General features: G+C 46.7%; 3 protein-coding genes across 4 annotated transcripts in view; all 3 read right to left on the bottom strand.

Moving 5' to 3' along the window:
* Positions 1-12,737, bottom strand: part of fanca (FA complementation group A) — a 75,852-nt gene extending 63,115 nt beyond the window's left edge. For both annotated transcript variants that reach the window (XR_013783965.1, XM_079412168.1), the window contains exons 1-4: positions 12,572-12,737; positions 12,381-12,496; positions 1,800-1,881; positions 85-227 (exon numbers count right to left, since the gene is read on the bottom strand). Coding sequence is in view for 1 of the 2 variants with exons in the window: in XM_079412168.1 (XP_079268294.1) it covers positions 85-227; positions 1,800-1,881; positions 12,381-12,496; positions 12,572-12,635 (405 nt within the window). In the remaining variant the exon portion in view is untranslated. The remainder of the gene's footprint in view (positions 1-84; positions 228-1,799; positions 1,882-12,380; positions 12,497-12,571) is intronic.
* A 2,791-nt stretch (positions 12,738-15,528) lies between these two features.
* On the bottom strand, positions 15,529-18,136 carry slc10a3 (solute carrier family 10 member 3). Its single transcript, XM_079412235.1, has one exon. The coding sequence runs from the start codon at positions 17,442-17,444 to the stop codon at positions 16,122-16,124; it is 1,323 nt and encodes a 440-aa protein (XP_079268361.1). The 5' UTR covers positions 17,445-18,136; the 3' UTR covers positions 15,529-16,121.
* Positions 18,137-18,337: 201 nt separating this feature from the next.
* chmp1a (charged multivesicular body protein 1A) overlaps positions 18,338-20,000 on the bottom strand; it is a 6,403-nt gene continuing 4,740 nt past the window's right edge. The window contains exon 7 of the mRNA XM_079412236.1: positions 18,338-19,237. Within this exon, the coding sequence (XP_079268362.1) occupies positions 19,216-19,237 (22 nt within the window). The 3' untranslated portion in view covers positions 18,338-19,215. The remainder of the gene's footprint in view (positions 19,238-20,000) is intronic.

Genomic DNA, 20,000 nt, shown 5'->3' on the forward strand with positions numbered 1-20,000 from the left:
ACACACACACACACACACAGAGACACTTTTATTGTATGAACACACCCATCAGAATGTAAAAACTATCAGCTGTACGTGACATACTCTCTGTTTAGCGTTCAGCAACACTTGTTGTGTGTTCGTGTCTGTCTGTGTGATCAGATCCTTGATGTTCTCCAGCAGAACTCTGGCAGACAGCAGCCCGACCGGAACGCCCGTCTGCTCCGATCTCCTCCGCAGCTCACTCTCTGAACACACACACACACATCAAGACAAGCAGGGGCCCGTTTCAGAAAGGAGGTTAAGTGAAAACTCCGAGTACGTAAACCCTGAAATGAGGGAAACACTGGGTTTTCCGTTTCAAAATGGGAGGTTTGTCCCGAACTTATACTCGGAGTCAGTTACCGTAGTAACCTACTCTGTGAACCTAACCTGGTCGGGAGCAGGTTTTCTTCGGTAAAACCAGAATTTATTTTGGTCTCCTCCCCCTTTTTATAGTGTTAGCGAAGTTTAAATACCTTATTCATTCATTCACGCTGAAAAATAGATTTTCTTACTGAGTATTTTTGTCTTATTTCAAGTACAAATATGTAAAAATTCTTACACTTTAAAACATGGGAGATGCAGAGCACATTATAAATCCGCTGTATGCAGATTTTAAGGAAAGCGTGCATCCCTCGCACACTCATTCCGAGAAATCCTGGGCACAAATCCAGCAAAGAGAGCTTTCACAGGACTGTAATGGGTTTAAATGAGGCTAATCTGATAGGTGATGATCACTTGATAACATCTTTCTGTGACAATAATCTGAATTTCCTTCAGGATTTCCAGTGTGGAAGCTTGGATGCATTGATGACAAGCATATCTCCACCATCACCCCGTCTGAAAATGAAACGGATTACTGTATGGAATGGAAGGGTAGTACAAGCCGAACCACCACCACAGCTGTTAAACTAATTATTCACCATTTGTTGGTCATCTTTATTTCCTAATACAAAAGCAACAGTTATTTTGTTTAGATTTATTTTAGAAATCTTCCCATACTTGACCATCTCCTCTTCATCTGTCAGTGGTGCTGGTGCAGGTTCTGCCTTCTTGCTGTGGACCAGTCAGTAGTTCATTTTATTACTCTAAGAAATGTAACCGGTTGGATTAGAGAATATTTAATTATGTGAAAAGTGTTAGACTATGTGGGAAAAGCTGCAGCGCATTGAATGATATTTCATGTCAAATGTTTGTAAAGTCATTTAGCCCACACCCATGAACCTGTCATGTTTAAAGCTTTACCTGGATTGAATTGTGACAAATTAATTTTTAGCTGCTGCCACGTTCTTGTTTATTTTTTTGTGGCCATGGGATACCATTAAAATGAATATTACTTCAATAATTTACAGTTTTCTCCTCTGATATTATAACAGTTCTTAAGTTATTGACAGTGAAGAATTAAAGTTACGCACTGACTGAAGTATGCGCGCTGACGACGGGAGCTGTTGCCATGGTGAATTGTAATTTCGGCGCTCCGCTGATCGTGACTTTTCATAGTCGTGGTGCACGTGCTTAACTCAGAGTCAACCTACTTAGAGTTGAGTAAACTAACTCAGTTCAGCTGTTCTGTAACCGAAAACTCAGAGTTTCCCATCTCAGAGTCAACTCAGAGTTCAAGTTCAAACTCCGAGCTGGTTGAACCTCCGGATTGAAACGGGCCCCAGTTCCACAGCAAAGACTCACACACATACATCAATATACAAGCTTAATCTGACAATCCAGTGTCATTACAGAGAGCCATGGAATTAAATCATGTATAAGAGAAGGCGTCTCACCCAGGACCGATGTCTGAACGCCCGTGTTGTGCTCCAGCCCTTCATATCCATCACAGCTGATGCTCCTTACTTTCCCATGTGACTGTCAATTACAGAAGAGTTAATCAATGTAGGATCTGTGAGCATCACTATACTTTCATTTTGATTTGTTCAAATCACACAAAAAAAAATAAAAAATTTTTTTACTATTAAACAATTTTTTTATGGATGTGCAAAACGTACTCGGTTACTAACGTAACCTCGGTTCCCTTAGATACGGGAACGAGTACTGCGTCGCTAGACGCTATGGGAAAAACTCCTTTTTCTCCGAGGACTGAAGACTTTTTCAATCACGCAGTGTGACTGCACGGCCATTGGTTCGTGCGGTAATAAAAAACGAACCAATGGCTCGTCAGTGGTACTGCACGAGCCTATGGCGGCAAAGCCCGCCAGAGCCCGCCAGAAGGGGCGGGGTCATCTGGCTATATAAGCGGGCGCTTCGCCATAGGAAAACAGGCCAATTCGACTGAAGCGACGACCTGAGTCGTGCAGCTGCATGGCATGGCATAGTACGCAGTACTCGTATCTAAGGGAACCGAGGTTACGTTAGTAACCGAGTACGTTCCCTGTCGATACTACACTCGTACTGCGTCGCTAGACGCTATGGGAAACAAATACAATCCCGCCATGCCATGAAGAGAAACGACAACCGTAAAACTGGCCTTGAGCAGTAAGGCTCAGAGGGACCAATTATGAGCAGGAAGCATCCTGCAGGAGGCATGAGGACCGAACTCTTCAGAGGTCAGTCCAGCCTAGAAATCATTTCAACGGTCATAAGTACAGCCTCAGCACCAGGAATGGGGCCAAGAGCGTTCTTGGAGAATCAGGCAATGCCTGAGGGGACCGCTTTAAGACAGGTGTGTGCCATCTAAGCAGAGAGAACCCTAGCCTGTAAGGCCGGGACATCCAAGCTATAGAACCTGGCAAATGTGGACGGCGAGGCCCAGCCGGCCGCCGCACAAATGTCTGCCATAGACACACCACTATACCACGCCCAAGAAGAGGCCACGCCTCTTGTGGAATGAGCTCTCACTCCAATGGGGGTCTGGAGGCCCAGGGAGGAGTATGCTAGTGCGATAGCGTCAACTAACCATCGAGATATTCTGTGCTTTGTGACCGGAGACCCCTTGGTGCGGCCGCCAAAGCAGACAAAGAGTTGTTCCGTCTGCCTAAATGGCGTGGAACGCTCGATGTACATTCTCAATGCCCTGACTGGGCAGAGAAGGTTGAGCTCTTGGTCCTCCTCAGAAGAGGGGAGCGCAGAGAGCGTAATAACCTGGGCTCTAAACGGAGTGTAGAGCGCCTTAGGAACATAGCCGTGTTTTGGTTTTAGGACGACCTTAGAGTCGTTAGGCCCAAACTCAAGACAGGCAGGGTTTACAGAGAGAGCCTGCAAGTCACCTACTCGCTTTACCGATGCTAGCGCTAGTAGCAGAGCAGTTTTGAGCGACAGTGTTTTTAAGCTTGCAGATTGTAGTGGCTCAAAAGGAGGGCCCTTAAGGGCTCTCAGGACCGTGGGCAGGTCCCATGCAGGGACTGTGAGGGGTCGGGGCGGATTGAGCCTCCGAGATCCCTTCAGAAAACGGACAACCAGGTTGTTCCGGCCCACCGACTGTCCGGCTATAGGAGCGTGAGAGGCTGCTATAGCTGCCACGTAGACTTTGAGCGTGGAAGGGGCGCGGCCCTTATCCAGCAGCTCCTGTAGATATGACAATATCACTGATATGTCACATGTTGTCGGGTCTTTACCGCGGGCTGCGATAACTCCGGGATCCAAAGCTGGTTCTTCCAGAGTGGGGCCACTAGAAGCACTTTGTGCTTGCATTCCCTGATCCGCCTGATTACCTGAGGAATCAGAGCGATCGGGGGAAAACCGTAAAGAAGGAGGTTGGGCCATTCGTGGGCCAACGCGTCCTTGCTCTTCGAAAAGTAAATCTGGCAGTGAGAGTTGTCTTTGGAGGCGAAGAGGTCGACCTCTGCCCTGCCAAAGAGTCGCCAGATTTCTTGAACCGTCTGTGGGTGGAGCATCCACTCCTCTGAGGGGACATTGTTCCGAGAGAGCATGTCTGCTCCTTGGTTCAGAATGCCGGGCACATGAGCTGCTCTCAGTGAACGCAGGTTGAGATGAGCCCATAGTAAGAGGCGCTCTGCCATCTCGAAAAGGCGTTTTGAGGTGAGCCCACCCTGGCGATTTATGTACGACACCACCGTCATGCTGTCTGAGCGGACTAGCACGTGGTGACCTTTCAGGACTGGCAGGAAGAACTGAAGAGCTCGACATACTGCTTCCATTTCGAGGCAGTTGATGTGCATTTGTCCTTCTGCGTTCGTCCAGGAGCCGAAGGTCGGTTTGCCATTGCACAGAGCTCCCCAACCTGTGTTGGAAGCATCTGTTGTAACAACCTTCCTTCTGTAAACCAAACCCATTGTCACGCCTTGTTCGAACCATTGTAGGTTCCTCCAGGGGACCAGGGCTGACACGCAGGCCCGGTTCACCCTGACACGAATGCGTCCATGACGCCACGCATGAGGCGGAATTAGAGGTTTCAGCCAGTACTAAAGGGGTCTCATCTTGAGAAGGCCCAACCGAAGAACTGGCGATGCGGAGGCCATGAGGCCCAGCATTCTTTGAAACGATTTGAGTGGGTAGGAGGCTCCAATCTTGAAGGAAGCCGCGAGCTGCCGTATGGCCAGAACGCGATCTGGCGCGACTTTCGCCGTCATGCAGGCGGAGTCGAAAACTGTCCCCAGGAACGAGTTTCTTTGGCTGGGGGACAGGGAGCTCTTGGCTAAATTGATCCTGAGTCCCAAGTTCTCCAAGTGTCCGAGGAGGAGGGACCTGTGTGCTACCAGCTCTGCCTCTGACTGTGCCAGAATGAGCCAGTCGTCGAGGTAATTCAGGACACGGATTCCCATCTATCTCAGAGGGGAGAGAGCCGTGTCTATGCACTTCGTAAAAGTGCGGGGAGCTAGAGCCAGCCCGAAGGGCAGGACCGTGTATTGATAAGCCACACCCTCGAAGGCGAATCTCAAGAATCGTCTGTGATGGGGGGCTATCTGGATGTGAAAATAAGCGTCTTTCAGATCCAGCGAACAGAACCAGTCCTCTGGGCGAATTTGCGAGAGGATCTGCTTCACTGTAGTCATTCTGAATGGCCGTCTCATTAGGGCGCGGTTCAGACGTCTGAGATCGAGGATGGGCCGAAGGCCGCCATCCTTCTTGGGGACGAGGAAATAACGGCTGTAGAAGCCTGACTCGCTCTGAGCTGGGGGAACTATTTCTATAGCTCCTTTTGCCAGCATTTTCTGCACCTCGGCTCGCAGAACGTGAGCGTTGCTGCTTCGCACTAAGGTGGGGACCCTGCCGCTGTACCGCGGGGGTCTTCGAGCGAATTGAAGAGTATAACCTCTTTCTATAATCCTCAGAACCCACTGTGACACTTCGGGGATGGCCCGCCAGGCCTTGGCCCGTGTGGAAAGGGGTTGGATTAGCTCGGGTGGTGAGTCGCCTTGCGGGAACTCGACGCACCTGGTATTTGGAAGAGGAAATTTGCTCTCTTTTTGAAAATGTTTGTTTTTTATTTTTCTCGCTATAACAGCGGCTGTATGTGAAGGCACTTCTGGAAAGGGCCTGTGATTCACAACAGGATTTGAAACAAACCGGTTTGCCTTGGCACCCAGAACTGAACGGGGTGCTTGAAGGCATAACAGAGGGCGTTTTGGGGTTGGTCCAGCGTCTGCGGGACCTTGACCCTTCCTCTTTCTTCCTATCAGATCAGGACGACGCCGGAGGCGCAGGGTCCAGGGTCAGCCTGGGCCGGGGTCCTTGACGCTTTGGATAGGGGTAGCGTTTGGCCGAGCGGTAGTGCTGCCGAGGCTCAGGCTTCTTTGTAGGCTGAGCGGGCGACGGCGCAGGTTTAGCTGGCTGTTGCGCTGGAGCAGGCTTGGGGCGACTGGTGGCCGTTGCAGAGCTGTTTAGGCAGGAAGTGTCGCATAGCCTGGGACGACTTCTGAGCCGTGGTGAATCGCTCTGCAAAGCCCTCGACGGCAAGTCCAAAGAGCCCAGCAGGGGAGACCGGTGCGTCGAGGAAGGGGACCTTGTCAGCCTCCTTAATCTCCGTGAGGTTTAGCCATAAGTGGCGTTCCAACACCACTAAGTTGGCCATTGACCTCCCAATGGACTGTGCTGTAGCCTTTGTAGCTCTTAAAGCCAGGTCGGTGGCACTGCGCAGTTCTTTAAAAACTGCGGGATCAGGCCCGAACTCGTCCATGGACCGGAGGAGTTTGGCTTGAAAGACCTGGAGCACAGCCATGGAGTGAAGCGCTGAGGCGGCCTGCCCGGCGGAGGAGTATGCTCGTCCAGCGAGGGCGGAAGTCGTCCTGCACGGCTTGGAGGGATGAGCAGCCTTTGCTTTCCATCCGATGGCGGAGGGCGGGCAAAGGTGCGCAGCCACAGTTTCGTCAAGAGGGGGCAACCTCTCGTAGCCCTTCTCTTCGGCGCCATCCACTGAGGAGAGCAGAAGAAGAGTTAGAGCGGAGTCGGGCCGAATACGGAGAACGCCACGACTTCGTGAGTTCGTCATGGACCTCCGGAAAAAACGGAGAAGTTCGCTGACGAGGGGCCGTGCGGCGCCCCGGCAGGAACCATTCGTCCAGACGACTACGAGTGGGCTCCTCCGGCGTAGACCACTCCAAACCCAGCTCATCAACGGCCTTAGAGATGATGCGGAAGAGCTCGGCATTCCATTCCTTGCTTTGCTGGGCTCGGCAGACGAGGAGGGGGCGGGGTCGATGGTAGAGCCCGAGATATCCTCTGCGTCTGACGCTATTAGAGACATGCTGTCATCTAATAGCTCCTCCTCAAAAGCACCGAACGAGATCACGTCACTCGCGCCAACCGAGGGACGTTGATCCGGGTGCTCAAAGAGGACGGGAGAATCCACTCTGCATAGCGGGGGCGAGGCACGCGGGGTCTGAGCCGGCGTGAGCTCGCTCGCCGCTGAGCGCTTAAGCCCTTTACCCCACCGTTTTTTCCCACCAGGTCCCTGGGAGGAAGAAAACGGGAGAGCGCGAGGGGCGGAGTCGCTCTCTGAAAAGAAAGCGATCCGAGCGCGCAGAGTCACGAGACTCATGTTCATGCAGTATGAACATTCCATCTCGCTCAGAGCGGCCTCTGCGTGGGATTTACCCAAGCAGGAAACACACTCTGAGTGGCCGTCGGCATCGTGCAGCGAAAGCTTGGATTTGCAACAACGCCGCTTGCTCTTTTAGAAGAAATTTGCTCTTCTTGAAGGCTCGCCGGATGGCAGCAGGGGACGAGCTGACGTCCGCTCTGATCGCTGAAGCGGCTCGGCGAAGCGGGCTGGATCAGCGGGGAGCGGGGAAAAAAGGCAGCCTTCCAATCCGCAGCGATGCGTGTCAACGGCGAGCGTCTGGAGTCCTGGATCAGCGAAGAGGTCGTCGCTGAAGGAGAATTGATCTGTTTTCCTATGGCGAAGCGCCCGCTTATATAGCCAGATGACCCCGCCCTTCTAGCGGGCTCTGGCGGGCTTTGCCGCCATAGGCTCGTGCAGTACCACTGACGAGCCATTGGTTCGTTTTTTATTACCGCACGAACCAATGGCCGTGCAGTCACACTGCGTGATTGAAAAAGTCTTCAGTCCTCGGAGAAAAAGGAGTTTTTCCCCATAGCGTCTAGCGACGCAGTACGAGTGTAGTATCGACAGGGAACTACTGTTATGTTATCGGTTTTGCGTGTTGACTTACTGTAAGTTACTTCCTGTCTAGTGCCCCATTTCCTTTGATCACTCAGAATCTGCTATGGAGTTGATTTCTTGTTTACGTTTAGCTTTCCCTTGCAAATTAGTTTGATGCATCATTTTATGTATATCGGTATGCTTGAGCTGTTTTAATTATTTTAAATAAAATCATTTATATAGTGTAGAGGTGTTTGGGGTGGGGATATATTAAACAACCTGCGATGACGTCACAATCGTGTTGCACTGTGGTCTATGAAGCGGCCTGAAGTGTGCATCTGAAGCAGACTCGCTCCCTCTGTTGAACTCGAGGGTCTGTCCATATAAACTCACTTCATAGGGCAGCGGGGATTCCCCGAGGGGAAGTGCTCAGGGAAGTCAGTTTGTCAGTCCTATCAGGAATTCACTATTTTTTTTTTTATGTGAGGTGATGAATAAATGTGACTGCAATTGTGCAATGAGTCTATATGTAGCGCCCCTGTTCATCTTCCCCAGGAAGAGGCTCAATAAACATTATGAACATTGCTCCTGCAGAGTCGGTGCCTGAGGTTTCTGATTCTTCCTCATCAGAGCATAGCACAGATATACTTTCATTCGCCTGGAGTTATCGGTGTTTTATTTAAAACACTAGCAAAGGTTATAATTAGACTGGATATATGTACAGTTTTCTACAGTCGCTAGGACACATTTCTCAATACTTGGGTCAGTTTTTCAGAAGTCTTCTCACAGCGAGCACAACATCAGTGTCTGAACTAAACCGTGGATCATTTATCATTGCTTTGGCACAAAGTGCATTCATTGACCACATTAGGGTTGGGCGACGTCTACAAGATTGACATCGGACGTTGTCTGCAGTGAAACATTGCGATGGACGATGACATCAGGGAGCGGGGGTGGAGTTAGGGGGTGTGCCCGAAGCATAAATCTGTATTCAAAAGGCAAGGAAAACAAATAACGATTGCCAACGGTTGCCTGTTACAGTACATCAAATTTCACTTACCACATAAACAGACAGAGTAAGGAGAGATGACTGGTCGCACACGGGACGAGAAGAGCCGCGTCACACCACATCTTTAAAATTCAAACATTTTCTATGACACCATTCGGCGTCGCCTAACAATGATTCAAAACAATGTAAAGACGGGGCGCGATGCGGCACTGAGCTTCTCATCCAGTGTGCGACCAGAGATGATGGCGAATGATTTGCAGATCCCGAGCACAACTGACAAACATTTGTTGTAAAATGTGTGGCAAGTAATGCCGCTCCATAGTATAAACAGAGTACGTGCGATCGTGAATCTCAAATGTGAAAGTGAAACTAAAAAGCTCGCGCAAAAATCAGTTTCAGTGCCAGGCATAATAGCGGCTCCCTGATGCCCACAATTTAGGCTTTATACAGTATAATTACCCAATGATATAACTCCGAGATAAATTAGGCTTTAGTTTAGTTTAGGGTTGTAGTTTTTAACACCCCGCGTTTGTCCGGTCGAGGTCTAGTGAATGCTTTTAAGAATGCATTTCCCTGTCGATCTCTCTCTACTGCTCTGTATAGCAGTTTTGAGGTGCAACCATTTCAAATACTGCTAGAAAACCCTGTCACTATTGCTTTGGTGTATCGTACTCCCAAACAAGACATGGAATTTCTTAATGACTTTGCTGCATTTGTTTTTGCTACACTCATGATAAAATTCTGCTGTTGGGGGATTTTAATATTCATGTATGTTGTGCTTCCAAAACCTTATCCACGGAGCTTTTAAATCTTAGAGTCATTTGACTTTGTTCTGTGGGTATGTGGCCCAACGCATTCACAGGGCCATACACTGGACTTGATTTTAACTCATGGACTTTCTGTATTGGACATTACAATTAGCAATGCAACCTTCTCTGATCACATGCCCGTTTCTTTTTCTGTGCCATACCTTGGTCAAACTCCTAGAAATCATGTCTCGTATTTTCACCACACGCTCCAGTGAAAAGTTCATCACAGCATATCATGAGGTATGGGATTCCTCAGAAATGGAATCTATATTGCACAACTTGGATGCCGATGAACATCTCAGTTACTTCAACTCTACTTGTGCCTCTTTCTTGAACAGTATTGCACCATTGAAGCTTAGAAGTCATAAGTCAGCGCCAGTGTTCTGGCATAACGAAACAATGCGTTCTCTCAGACAGGCTTGTAGACAAGCCAAGCGCAAATGGAAAAAGGATAAACTGCAGGTTTCATATGAGATCATGAGAAATTCTCTTACTATGTTCAAAGGGCAGCTAAGTGCAAATACTTCTCTGATCACCAAAAACCGCCATAAATCTTGTGTTCTTTTTTCCACCATTTTTGCTTTAAATCCTCCTGTCAAACTCCTTCCCTGGGCCCTCTGTTTTCCTTTGTGAGCGTTTTGGAAAGTTTTTCACAAGCAAGCTTATGGCTATTAGATCTCCGATGTTTCATATTGGTTATACTTTGCTTGATGCTCCTTTATACTCCGCTACATGGTCTGTGTTTGAGCCACTCCTGTAATGAAATTGTGGATCATCTCAAGCTTACATCATGTCCACAAGATATAGTTCCTCCGTTTTTCCTTAAATTATGAATGCAGTTGGCCCAAGTCTGTTATCAGTAATTAATAAGTGCTCACAAACTGGTACTGTACCAGTCTGCATTAAGCAGGCTACTGTAACACCATATCTTAAAAAACCGAGCCTCAATCCTACATCTCTTTCCAATTTTCGGCTCATCTCAAATCTTCCTTTTATTTCAAAGATTATGGAGAAAGTTGTACTGGCTCAACTACAGTCTTTCTTGTCAGAAAACTCCATTAATGAAGTCTTTCAATCAGGTTTTAAAGCTCTACATAGCACTGAATCGGCTCTGCTAAGAGTCTTAAATGACATTTCTCACAACAGATTCAGGGCTCTTGTCCTCTTAGACTTAAGCGCCGCATTTGACTTCGTCAACCACAACATTCTTCTGTCACGCCTGGAGTCTTGTGTAGGACTTTGTGGTATGGTTTTACAGTGGTTTTGCTCGTATTTATCAAATAGGTGTTTTACCGTTCAAATAGGGCATTGTGTTTATACTAACATTCCTCTTGGTTGTGGTGTTCCCCAAGGTTCGATCCTTGGGCCTGTGTTGTTTTCAATGTATTTGCTCCCCCTGGCTTCTGTTTTTGAAAAATATGGTGTCTCCTTTCATCTATATGCTGATGATACCCAGCTTTATCTTCCTTGTTAGATTGCTTAAATGAACTTAAGCTATAGCTTACAAACAACTTCTTACACCTGAACAAAAACAAATCAGAAATTATTTTGTTTGGTCCTAGGGAAAATGCTGATTTTAATTTTGACCTTGGTTTCCTTACTCCACATAATACACAGTGTGCCAGGAACTTGGGCATTTTATGTGACTCCAGTTTAAAGTTTGATAAACAGATTTCAGCTGTAGTTAAGTCATGTTTTTACCAACTTCGCCTTCCCAGTAAAGCCAGTCCTATCTAGGAAAAATCTTGAAATAGCTATCCATGCCTTTAGAACATCTCGCTTGATTATTGTAACTCTTTGTATTCTGGTATTTCTCAATCTTCAATTTCTCGTTTTCAGTTAGTTCAGAATGCAGCCGCTAGACTGCTTGAAGGGAAGCGAAAATATGAAAATATTACTCCTATTTTAAATGTCCCTACACGGTCTCCCTGTCAAGTATAGGATGGATTTTAAAATCTTATTTGTTTACAAAGCCCTCAATAACGTGGCTCCTCAATACTTCGCTGATTTGTTGCTTCCGTATACCCCGTCTAGAACTTTGAGATCGTGTGACCTTGGTCTACTCATAGTCCCTAGAGTTAAACTTAAAAAGCGTGGTGATCACACCTTCGTTACTGGGGGACCGAAGCTTTAGACTAGCCTTCCTCCCTTTATCAGACGTGCCCCATCTATTAGTATTTTTAAATCTTATCTAAAGACATATTTTTTTCCCTGGCTTATAACACTCCTTAGTATGTGCTCTATAAATAAACGTTGTTGTAGGTTGTTGTGTTATGAGTGATAAAGTGTGTTTGTTTGGTGAAAACCTTTGCTAGAGTTATGGAAGAATGAGTTGATTTGAGACATTGTTTTGGAAGTTTTAGTGCATTTTGAATGTGAAATGAACCGATGTATCAAGTTAAAAGATGGTTAGGAGAACTGTGTGAAGAGAAAAAACTAATAAAATTTTTATTAGAAAAAACTAATAAAATCATATTTTTGCTGACAGTCTGAACAAGGCCCTGGAGCCGCAGCACTGCACATTTAGTAGATCTCGCTGGGCACACACACACACACTGAATCAGGTGTGTTTGATGAGGGAACGGCTCCAGGACGGGTCTGAAAACCCCTGGTTTGTACGTGTGGGGTGGATTAGAAGTGCTGGGTCTTTAGCTGCTTCTGGAAAGATGCCATTTATAAAGCTATTATAAACATCACCGTTACTAAGGTAACAACTGCCCCGGAAATCAGTTCTAGGGGGCAAATATTGCCTCTTAACGGATAAGTTCATGTCTGACCCTGACTGGAGCTGCTATTGTCAATGGCACTCATTACAGAGTGTGTGTGTGTGTGTGTGTGTGTGTGTGTGTCTGTGTGTGTGTCTGTGTGTGTCTGGACTCACGGTGATCTCCAGCAGCAGCTCTGAGGTGTTCTGGTGTCTCAGCAGCAGACTCACACAGGACTCCTGCAGAGAGGTGTGTGTGTGTGTGTGTGTCTGTGTGTGTGTGTGTGTGTGTGTGTGTCTGTGTCTGTGTGTATCTGGACTCACGGTGATCTCCAGCAGCAGCTCTGAGGTGTTCTGGTGTCTCAGCAGCAGACTCACACAGGACTCCTGCAGGTGTTTCTCTGTTTCTTCATCTCTAACTCTCTTTATGGCTCTGCGCGCTAAAGAAACACATCAGTCTCTGAGCTGCTGAAAAACGATACTAACTTTACAGGACTACGGTTAGTCAGTCTTACCCAGCAGCGCAGCGACAGAGGCGGAGCGAGCGGATACTTCTGCGTCTGATGTCGCGCTCAACATGCTGCGATAATTAAACTCAATCAAGAACTAAACTATAAAACACGCTTCGCACATGAACTTCTTCTGCCGCGAACCCGCGCGCTGCATGACGGAGCTTTCACTGGTCGCGAGAAACAGAAAGCAACCAATCACCAGCGACAGGCTTTTGCTACGAGTGTTTCATTGGTTCGGAGTGAACGGCCAGCGGCCAATCGTTATGGGTGCCGCTGTTGTCAGCCAATCAAAGGCGCCACGGAGCGGTCGTCAAACCAATCACAGAAATGCTACACTTCCCTGAGCCTCTGTGCCACGCCCCCAAATATACGCTCAAATCAACTCATAATAGGCTTGTTTGAGATGCGGCTTGCCTCGCCTGTAATTTAGTTGAGAGTAGCGGCTGCAGTGAGGGGAGGAGTGAAAAAAGTGCAGGCAAGCCGGACACTTCCTGAATCTCGTTGTGTTGTTGGACTGCAAACGTCAGCAATGGAAGAGATCGCGTTCTTTATCGCACTTTGTGGATGCCTTTTATAATCAAAGCCATAATGAGAAATGAGGAGCACACAGATGCTGCACTAAATTTACACTGTTATCCCTAATTATGGGTTAAACATTTCAGACTGGGATATGGCACAGCTGATTAACCTAATTATGTGTATCCTACTTAAGGGACAGTTTACCCCCCAAAAAAATCTTTGGGTGAACTATCCCTTTTTTACATGAAACATATTCCATATAAATATATTACACAATTGTTTGTCACCTTAATGTAAATTTGAATTTCATGTTTAATGATTAGGAAAAGTGTGTACAGCAAATTATTATTCATAATGAATATGAAACAAAAACATTTTAAATGAAGAAATTAGCATGCATGTGTGGGCTTTGTTTCCTGCACTCCTGAAATAAGACATACCCAGATAAAGATCTCAGATAAAACACACAAACATGAGGCCTAACTGCAAAACCGTCACATTAGATGTAGCTATGCATGCATGTATTGATGGATTGACTCATTTATTTAATGGAATAATGTTGTACAAAAATGTAAATGTACAAAATAACACCAGCATACAATACATAAAGAGAAAATTACAACAAACAGGACTTCAAACCAAGAAAATAAAAATAAAAGGGTAAATAAATAGCACATGTCCTAATTACTAGTAAATTACTATAGAAAAAGTAAATAGTATTAGGCTATAGCTAATGGATTTAGGATTAAGGGGAAGAAATATCAGATGACATTCGCAGCCAATGAGCATTAAGCTGTGTCGTCAGCAAGTCGTTTCCCATGATGCTTTTGATCAGCGCAGTCGGTGGAGAGCAACTGCCCTCGACTGCAGAATCCGACACGTGCGCCTTGCGCTCGCGAGAGATTTTTGACATACATCAGCATGACATCAGAGCAAGGCGGACCGCACTCGGACACATTTCTAACCGGCATGCATCTCGCGCTGATCACCGGTGATCGGTTCTGCGCAGATTTTGCTCATCTCAAACAAGCCTATTATTTACAATAATCATCTACATGTTTGTGTTTTATTACTATTAGTATTTCTATAATTTAGTTATAATAAGGATTTAAATAACACATTTCTATTTGTAAGATGATCGTTCATTAATTTAGGTTCAAACACAGTTCTGATGAAATATTGATTTATTTTAAGGAAATGGCCGTGGCATGTTCATACTGCAACATATCCCTGTTTATCTAGCATAATATTCTTATTAACATCAACAACTAACCCAAGTGTGTGGAGCTTTCTGTTCCTGTCAAGTTTCAGGCGATGGAACAGTTTCTCTGTAAATCATTCAAATAACTGCTATCATATTAGCATTAAAGTCTCATCACACTTGAGAGCATGTCAGAGGTGTGTGGTACATTACAGCGGAACAAAGAGCACCCTTTTCTGCTGATGACAAATCCAATCAATATAATAGACGAAATGCATCATGGGACCGATCACTGAAGTCCCGGCCTGTAAAGATCGATGTTCTGTCATCATTCACTCCTCTTAACATCTTTCCAAAGCTGCATGATTGCCTTTCTTCTGTGGAACACACTCTTTATAGAATGTTCTCCACAGTTTCAAGCTGCAACGAGACTGCTGACCGCTGATTGGTCCACAGACAGAAGTAAATCAGTTTAGATGAGTAAACGATGACAGTAGAACATGTTAGCCATGATGAACGAGAGAGCACAAGCTCTTTAGCCGAGAGAAACATGAGATCTGGATGATCCACCATATTCAGAATCACATGAGTAATTCCTAATGAACCACCGCTGCTTCTCAGAACTGTATCCGTAACGACTGAACGCCAATATTTGCCTCTTTTCCAGTTCAGAAAAGACCCTTTTCAGATGACTGGCAAGATTCATGAAACTCTTCATCAGAACGTTTGTAAGGAAGGAAGGGAAGATCTTGAGAAGTCCTCAAAGGTTTTGTTAGAAGCGTATGTCAGTCTCACGGCCTCACCATAAGAGTCATGACAACACAACATGGTTACTCTAGCGTTTGCAACCATAAGGACATATTCATTAGGAATTTAAATTCTTCATTTTACCTTTAGAAAAAAAAGAACTATATTGTTGCCAAATAATTAATCACATTTTTGTTTACATAATACATGTGTGTGTACTGTGTATGTTCATTATATATATAAATACACACACACGCATGGATATATTTAAGAAAAATGTTATATTTATATATTAAACGTATTTATATATAAGAATATAAATATAATACGTATAAATATTTTCAATATATACTGTGTGTATTTATATATACATAAATATATACAGTACATATACATATATTATGTAAACAAAAACTTTTATTTTGCATGCGATTAATTGTTTGACAGCACTAATTATAATAAATAAAAAAGATGAAGTACATTCTTTAAGAATACAAAATATTCCCAACTTTATTTTCAAGAAAGAAAACAGCCGTTGAGAAGAATTGCTCTTCAGTCTGCCCCAGTTCTGCTAAGATGAGCTTTGATCGCACGCAAACACTTTAAAACACTGAAGATAAACATATCTCTCGTTCACTGAACATATCTCAGGATAAGGGTCAACAGCTCACACTCATGCTGTCTGGATGAGTCTGAAACTGACAGACTTTCATTTGAGAGAAATTGTGAGCAAAGGTCACGTGCTGCTAATAACACTAAAAGACACTTCTTTTTCTCTCTTGTCAAAAAGCATTTAATCACCATAGTTTGAGCGCAAGGATCAATCACATCAACAATCACCATCATCACACAACATCTCAGCCACACGGCAGCTGTAAACAAGATACAAACCAGCCATCTGAATTACAAAATAACACAATTACTTAGAAAAATATCTCATATCTCCCGTAAACACTGTCGTCGTAATACACGTCAATTAAAATCTGATTTAAAAAAGAGGCTGAAATGAAAGCGGCCAGAGGGAGCGAAGGCCTTTGGTAGTAAGACAGGAGCAGTGGCAGTGTCAGCGCTGGGCGAGAGCCGCGGTCAGGCAGCGGTCAGGCACAGGCGGCGCCGGGCGGCGTGAGCGAGGACCAGCAGGAGCATCTCCGAGGTGCTGCTGAGGGCCACGATGAAGGGCGCCTGCGAGGCGTAGTCGGCCTCGGCCCGCTGGAAGGACAGCTGCATGACGGCCAGCGCCAGGAGACTGTTCTGCACCCCCACCTCGATGCCCACCGTCTTCCCCTGCGCCAGCGGCAGCCCGGCCAGACGCCCCAAACCCAGCCCCGCCAGCAGCCCGAAGACCGGCACCGTCACGCCCGCCGCCACCACCGGGACCCGCACCTGCGCCAGGATGGACGAGCCCATCTGATAGGCCATGAAGATGCCCCCCACCATGAGTGCCAGGCTGCAGGGGCGGATGAGGGCGAGCAGCACGCTGGACACGGCCGGCAGACGCAGCTTCACCAGCACGCCCAGCGAGAGCGGGATGGCGATGAAGAGCAGCGTGCCCAGGATCTTGAGGAAGGGCACGTGGAGCGCGGCGTGGACCCCCAGGAGCCAGCCGTAGAGCGCCGAGGATAACGGCATGGCTGCGGCCGCCACCACGGTGGAGACGAGGGTCATGCTGATGGCCAGGGTGACGTCTCCCCCCAGCAGCAGACTGTAGAGATACCCCCCGCCGCCGCCCGGGGCCGAGCAGGTGATGACCAGCCCCAGCGCCAGCGGCTTGGGCAGCGCCGCCAGACGGGACAGTCCGTACGCATACAGCGGCATGATGAGGAACTGGCCCAGCACACCCAGCAGCAGCGGCCCCGGGCTCCGCAGCAGGCCCCGCAGCACCTCCACCTCCAGCTTGCAGCCGAAGGCACACTTGTTGATGAAGATGAGCGGCAGCAGGGCGAACAGCACCGGGCTCTCCGAGAAGTGCGACAGCCCGAGGATGTGGCCCTGGGGGTCGTCCCCGCCCGGCGCCACCCTGATGGAGTAGTCCCTGCGCTCCTCGATCAGAAGCGGCTCCGGGCCCCGGGCCAGGTCCATCAGCTGGAGGAGCAGCGGCGCCGTGCCGGGCCCGCCGGAGCGGATGCTGATGACGTAGCTGCTCGCGGCTCCGCCGTCGCTCACGTTCAGGATGGAGATGACGTCCGGCTCCAGAGAGCTCACGCGGAGCGTCTGCTTGAGGCTCTCGCGGCCCCTGCGGGCCCCGGGGCCGCCGTACCGGCTGGAGATGACGATCACGCCGCGTGTGTTCTGGGGGAACTCAAACTCCTGCGAGGAGCCGTCTCCGATGCGCAGGTACTGGAGGGGTTTCTGGGAATCTTCTGCTGGAGCGAGGAACAGCAGGCAGCTCAACACGAGCGCTGTCTTCATGTCTCCAGCCGCCGCTGAGATACTCTCCTCACACTGAGCACTGCATCTTTAAATCCTCACAGATCCGCTCATGATCGCGATCGTACTCACACTCATCTCATGGCGATCTCCAGCGCGAGCGGTTCAGAGACGGTGTTTCCGCGTGCGCTGGTCAGTGATTCTCATCTTCCGCGGTTTATTCAGCGCTCGTGAATCCGGTCTGAGCAGCTCGGGCGATTACTACGGGCGACTCCCTGCAGAAGCGCGAGAGCGGAAACAGGGGTTTCAAGGTGGGCGGGGTTTCGTAGCGCGAGCGCCGTCTCTGATTGGTCGCGTACGATGGGTTTACGGAATAATTTTCATATTTCAACTCTAAACTGCGTAATTCCAATACAGAGGTTTATTTCCGTCATTAATCAAGAGTAAATGATTGTCGGGAGCGTAGCTGAAAGGACACGCGGGTCACGTGGTGCCCGTTTCTTTATTCAACGCTGCAGGGATGGACCAATCACAGCGGCTTCTGATTACAGGTCGAGGCGTTCGATTTGCGTTTTTCAGAGAAACTGCTGCAGCGGGTTTTTGTTCGTGTGTCAGCTAACAATCATTGGAATCGGCGCGTTTAAACCATTATAATTTGTGTGTATAAAAGTGTCGGATGACGCGGGAGCAGCAGGAGTCGTGTCTCACACGGAAACACCGACACTACGGAAGCCGGCGGCGGACGAGCCGCACACAATCGCGCTGGGTTTCATTTCGACTCTTTAGGCTCGTCATGATAATCAGTCATTAAAAAATGAATATTAATGAGTTGTTTTAAAGCAGTAAATCAGCATATTACAATGATTTCTGAAGATCATGGAGTAATGATGCTGAAAATACAGAAATAAATTACAGTTTAACATTTCAGCTGTTTTAAATTGTACTGATATTTCACAACATTACAGTTTTACTGTACTTTGTTTGAATAAAGGAAGCCTTTGGTGAGACTTCTTACAAAAAAAAACATTTTAAAAAGCATAGTTTTGAGTGATAAGAACAAATAAAACATTCAGACAAGAAAGATCAGAAAATTTATTATGTACTTGCATTCAATGAACATACAGTAACGGTAATAAAGCATGTGTAGTGGAAAATAAGAGACACATCCCAAATAAAGCACTGTCTTATTTCATCCTCAGTCATAACCGTATTCCTGTGCTTCCGCATCAGTCGGCTGTACACCGCTGGATGAACATCATCGTGTCAGATGTCATTTAACAGACGAAGATGCCCAAGAATGAGCGCAGCGGCACTGGAACATGCCAAATAAGATCAGTGTCAGAACTATGTTTTACATGATAAACACAGAAGAAAACCCCTGGAGAAAGTGCTCTGAGCCTACACCATGACTGCAGCAGGAGCCAGAGAATTGTGTGTGTCTGACGGAGGCACTGAACGCAAGAAGCACCCCCTCACACACGTGTGTTCGGCGGCAAGGCAAACCCATGCGCTGTATACACACTACACCACGAGCGCTGCTAACATTAACCTTATCAGCCGTCTCTGTCAGCCTTAAATAAATATGCAAACTCAGCGAAACCCAAGAAGCCCTGCGGAGAGTAGCGTCCAGAAATAAAGAGGGAAGGTGCTCTTTCACACACACAGTCATGTTTGATGATAGAGACAGAGAGAAATAAAGAGCCGAAGGAGAGACGGTGCTTGTGTCCATCATAAAGTGTGGGAGACAATGTGCATATATGGACTGGGTTATAAAAATCAGCGGCCTGATAAAGTCCTCCACGTCTGAACGCCATCAGTTCCGTAAAGCTGCCAACCTGCAACACAACACAGCATCAGTGTGAGTGAATCACAACACTCCACAGCTTCAGAGCAAAAAACCTCTCAATATTAGCGATAATGAGAATCAGACGATATTGTGCTGAGTGTGTTATTGTGCTGCTGTGGACAGCTGACTCCAAGTTTCTGATATTCTTCATATTCTGTGGTGATCAGTTCACACTGATACAAATTCATCTTTTCCAATAAGTTTAAACTGATTTTTTTACAATTCATGGGCATTTTTACCATCATAAAGGTATTTTTTTCTAAAAGTGTGCATCATCTATTAAACATAACTGATATTTGAAATGATTAAAAGATGCTTTAAATGTGAAATTAGAGCAAGTCACTGTTAATAAGTGAGTCATTGTGACTGAACCGAATCATTTAAACAGTTGATTCATTCAGGAACGAATCACCATCATGTTGCTCAGAGACACAAAACTGTGCTGTGGCTGTGTTTGGGATTATTTTTGTTGGCAAAATAGAGCAAAAACAGGCAATACTGTGTTTAAAATGTAACTTCTAACTTCCTGTTTATTGAACTGTTGTATAAAATCAATATCAGATACACTATATTGCCAAAAGTATTGGCACCCCCTTCTAATGAACAGGTTTGACTACTTTAGTAATTTCTATGAGTACAAATCTTAATGTTTAAGCATATAATGATATTCTAGGGAATTGTGTGCTTTTATAGCAACAGTTTGGACAGGAGCTTTTTCTATTCTAACATGACAGTGTCTCTGTGTAAAAGAC

This window comes from Barbus barbus, assembly GCF_936440315.1.
Source record: "Barbus barbus genome assembly, chromosome: 48".
Lineage (NCBI taxonomy): Eukaryota > Metazoa > Chordata > Actinopteri > Cypriniformes > Cyprinidae > Barbus > Barbus barbus.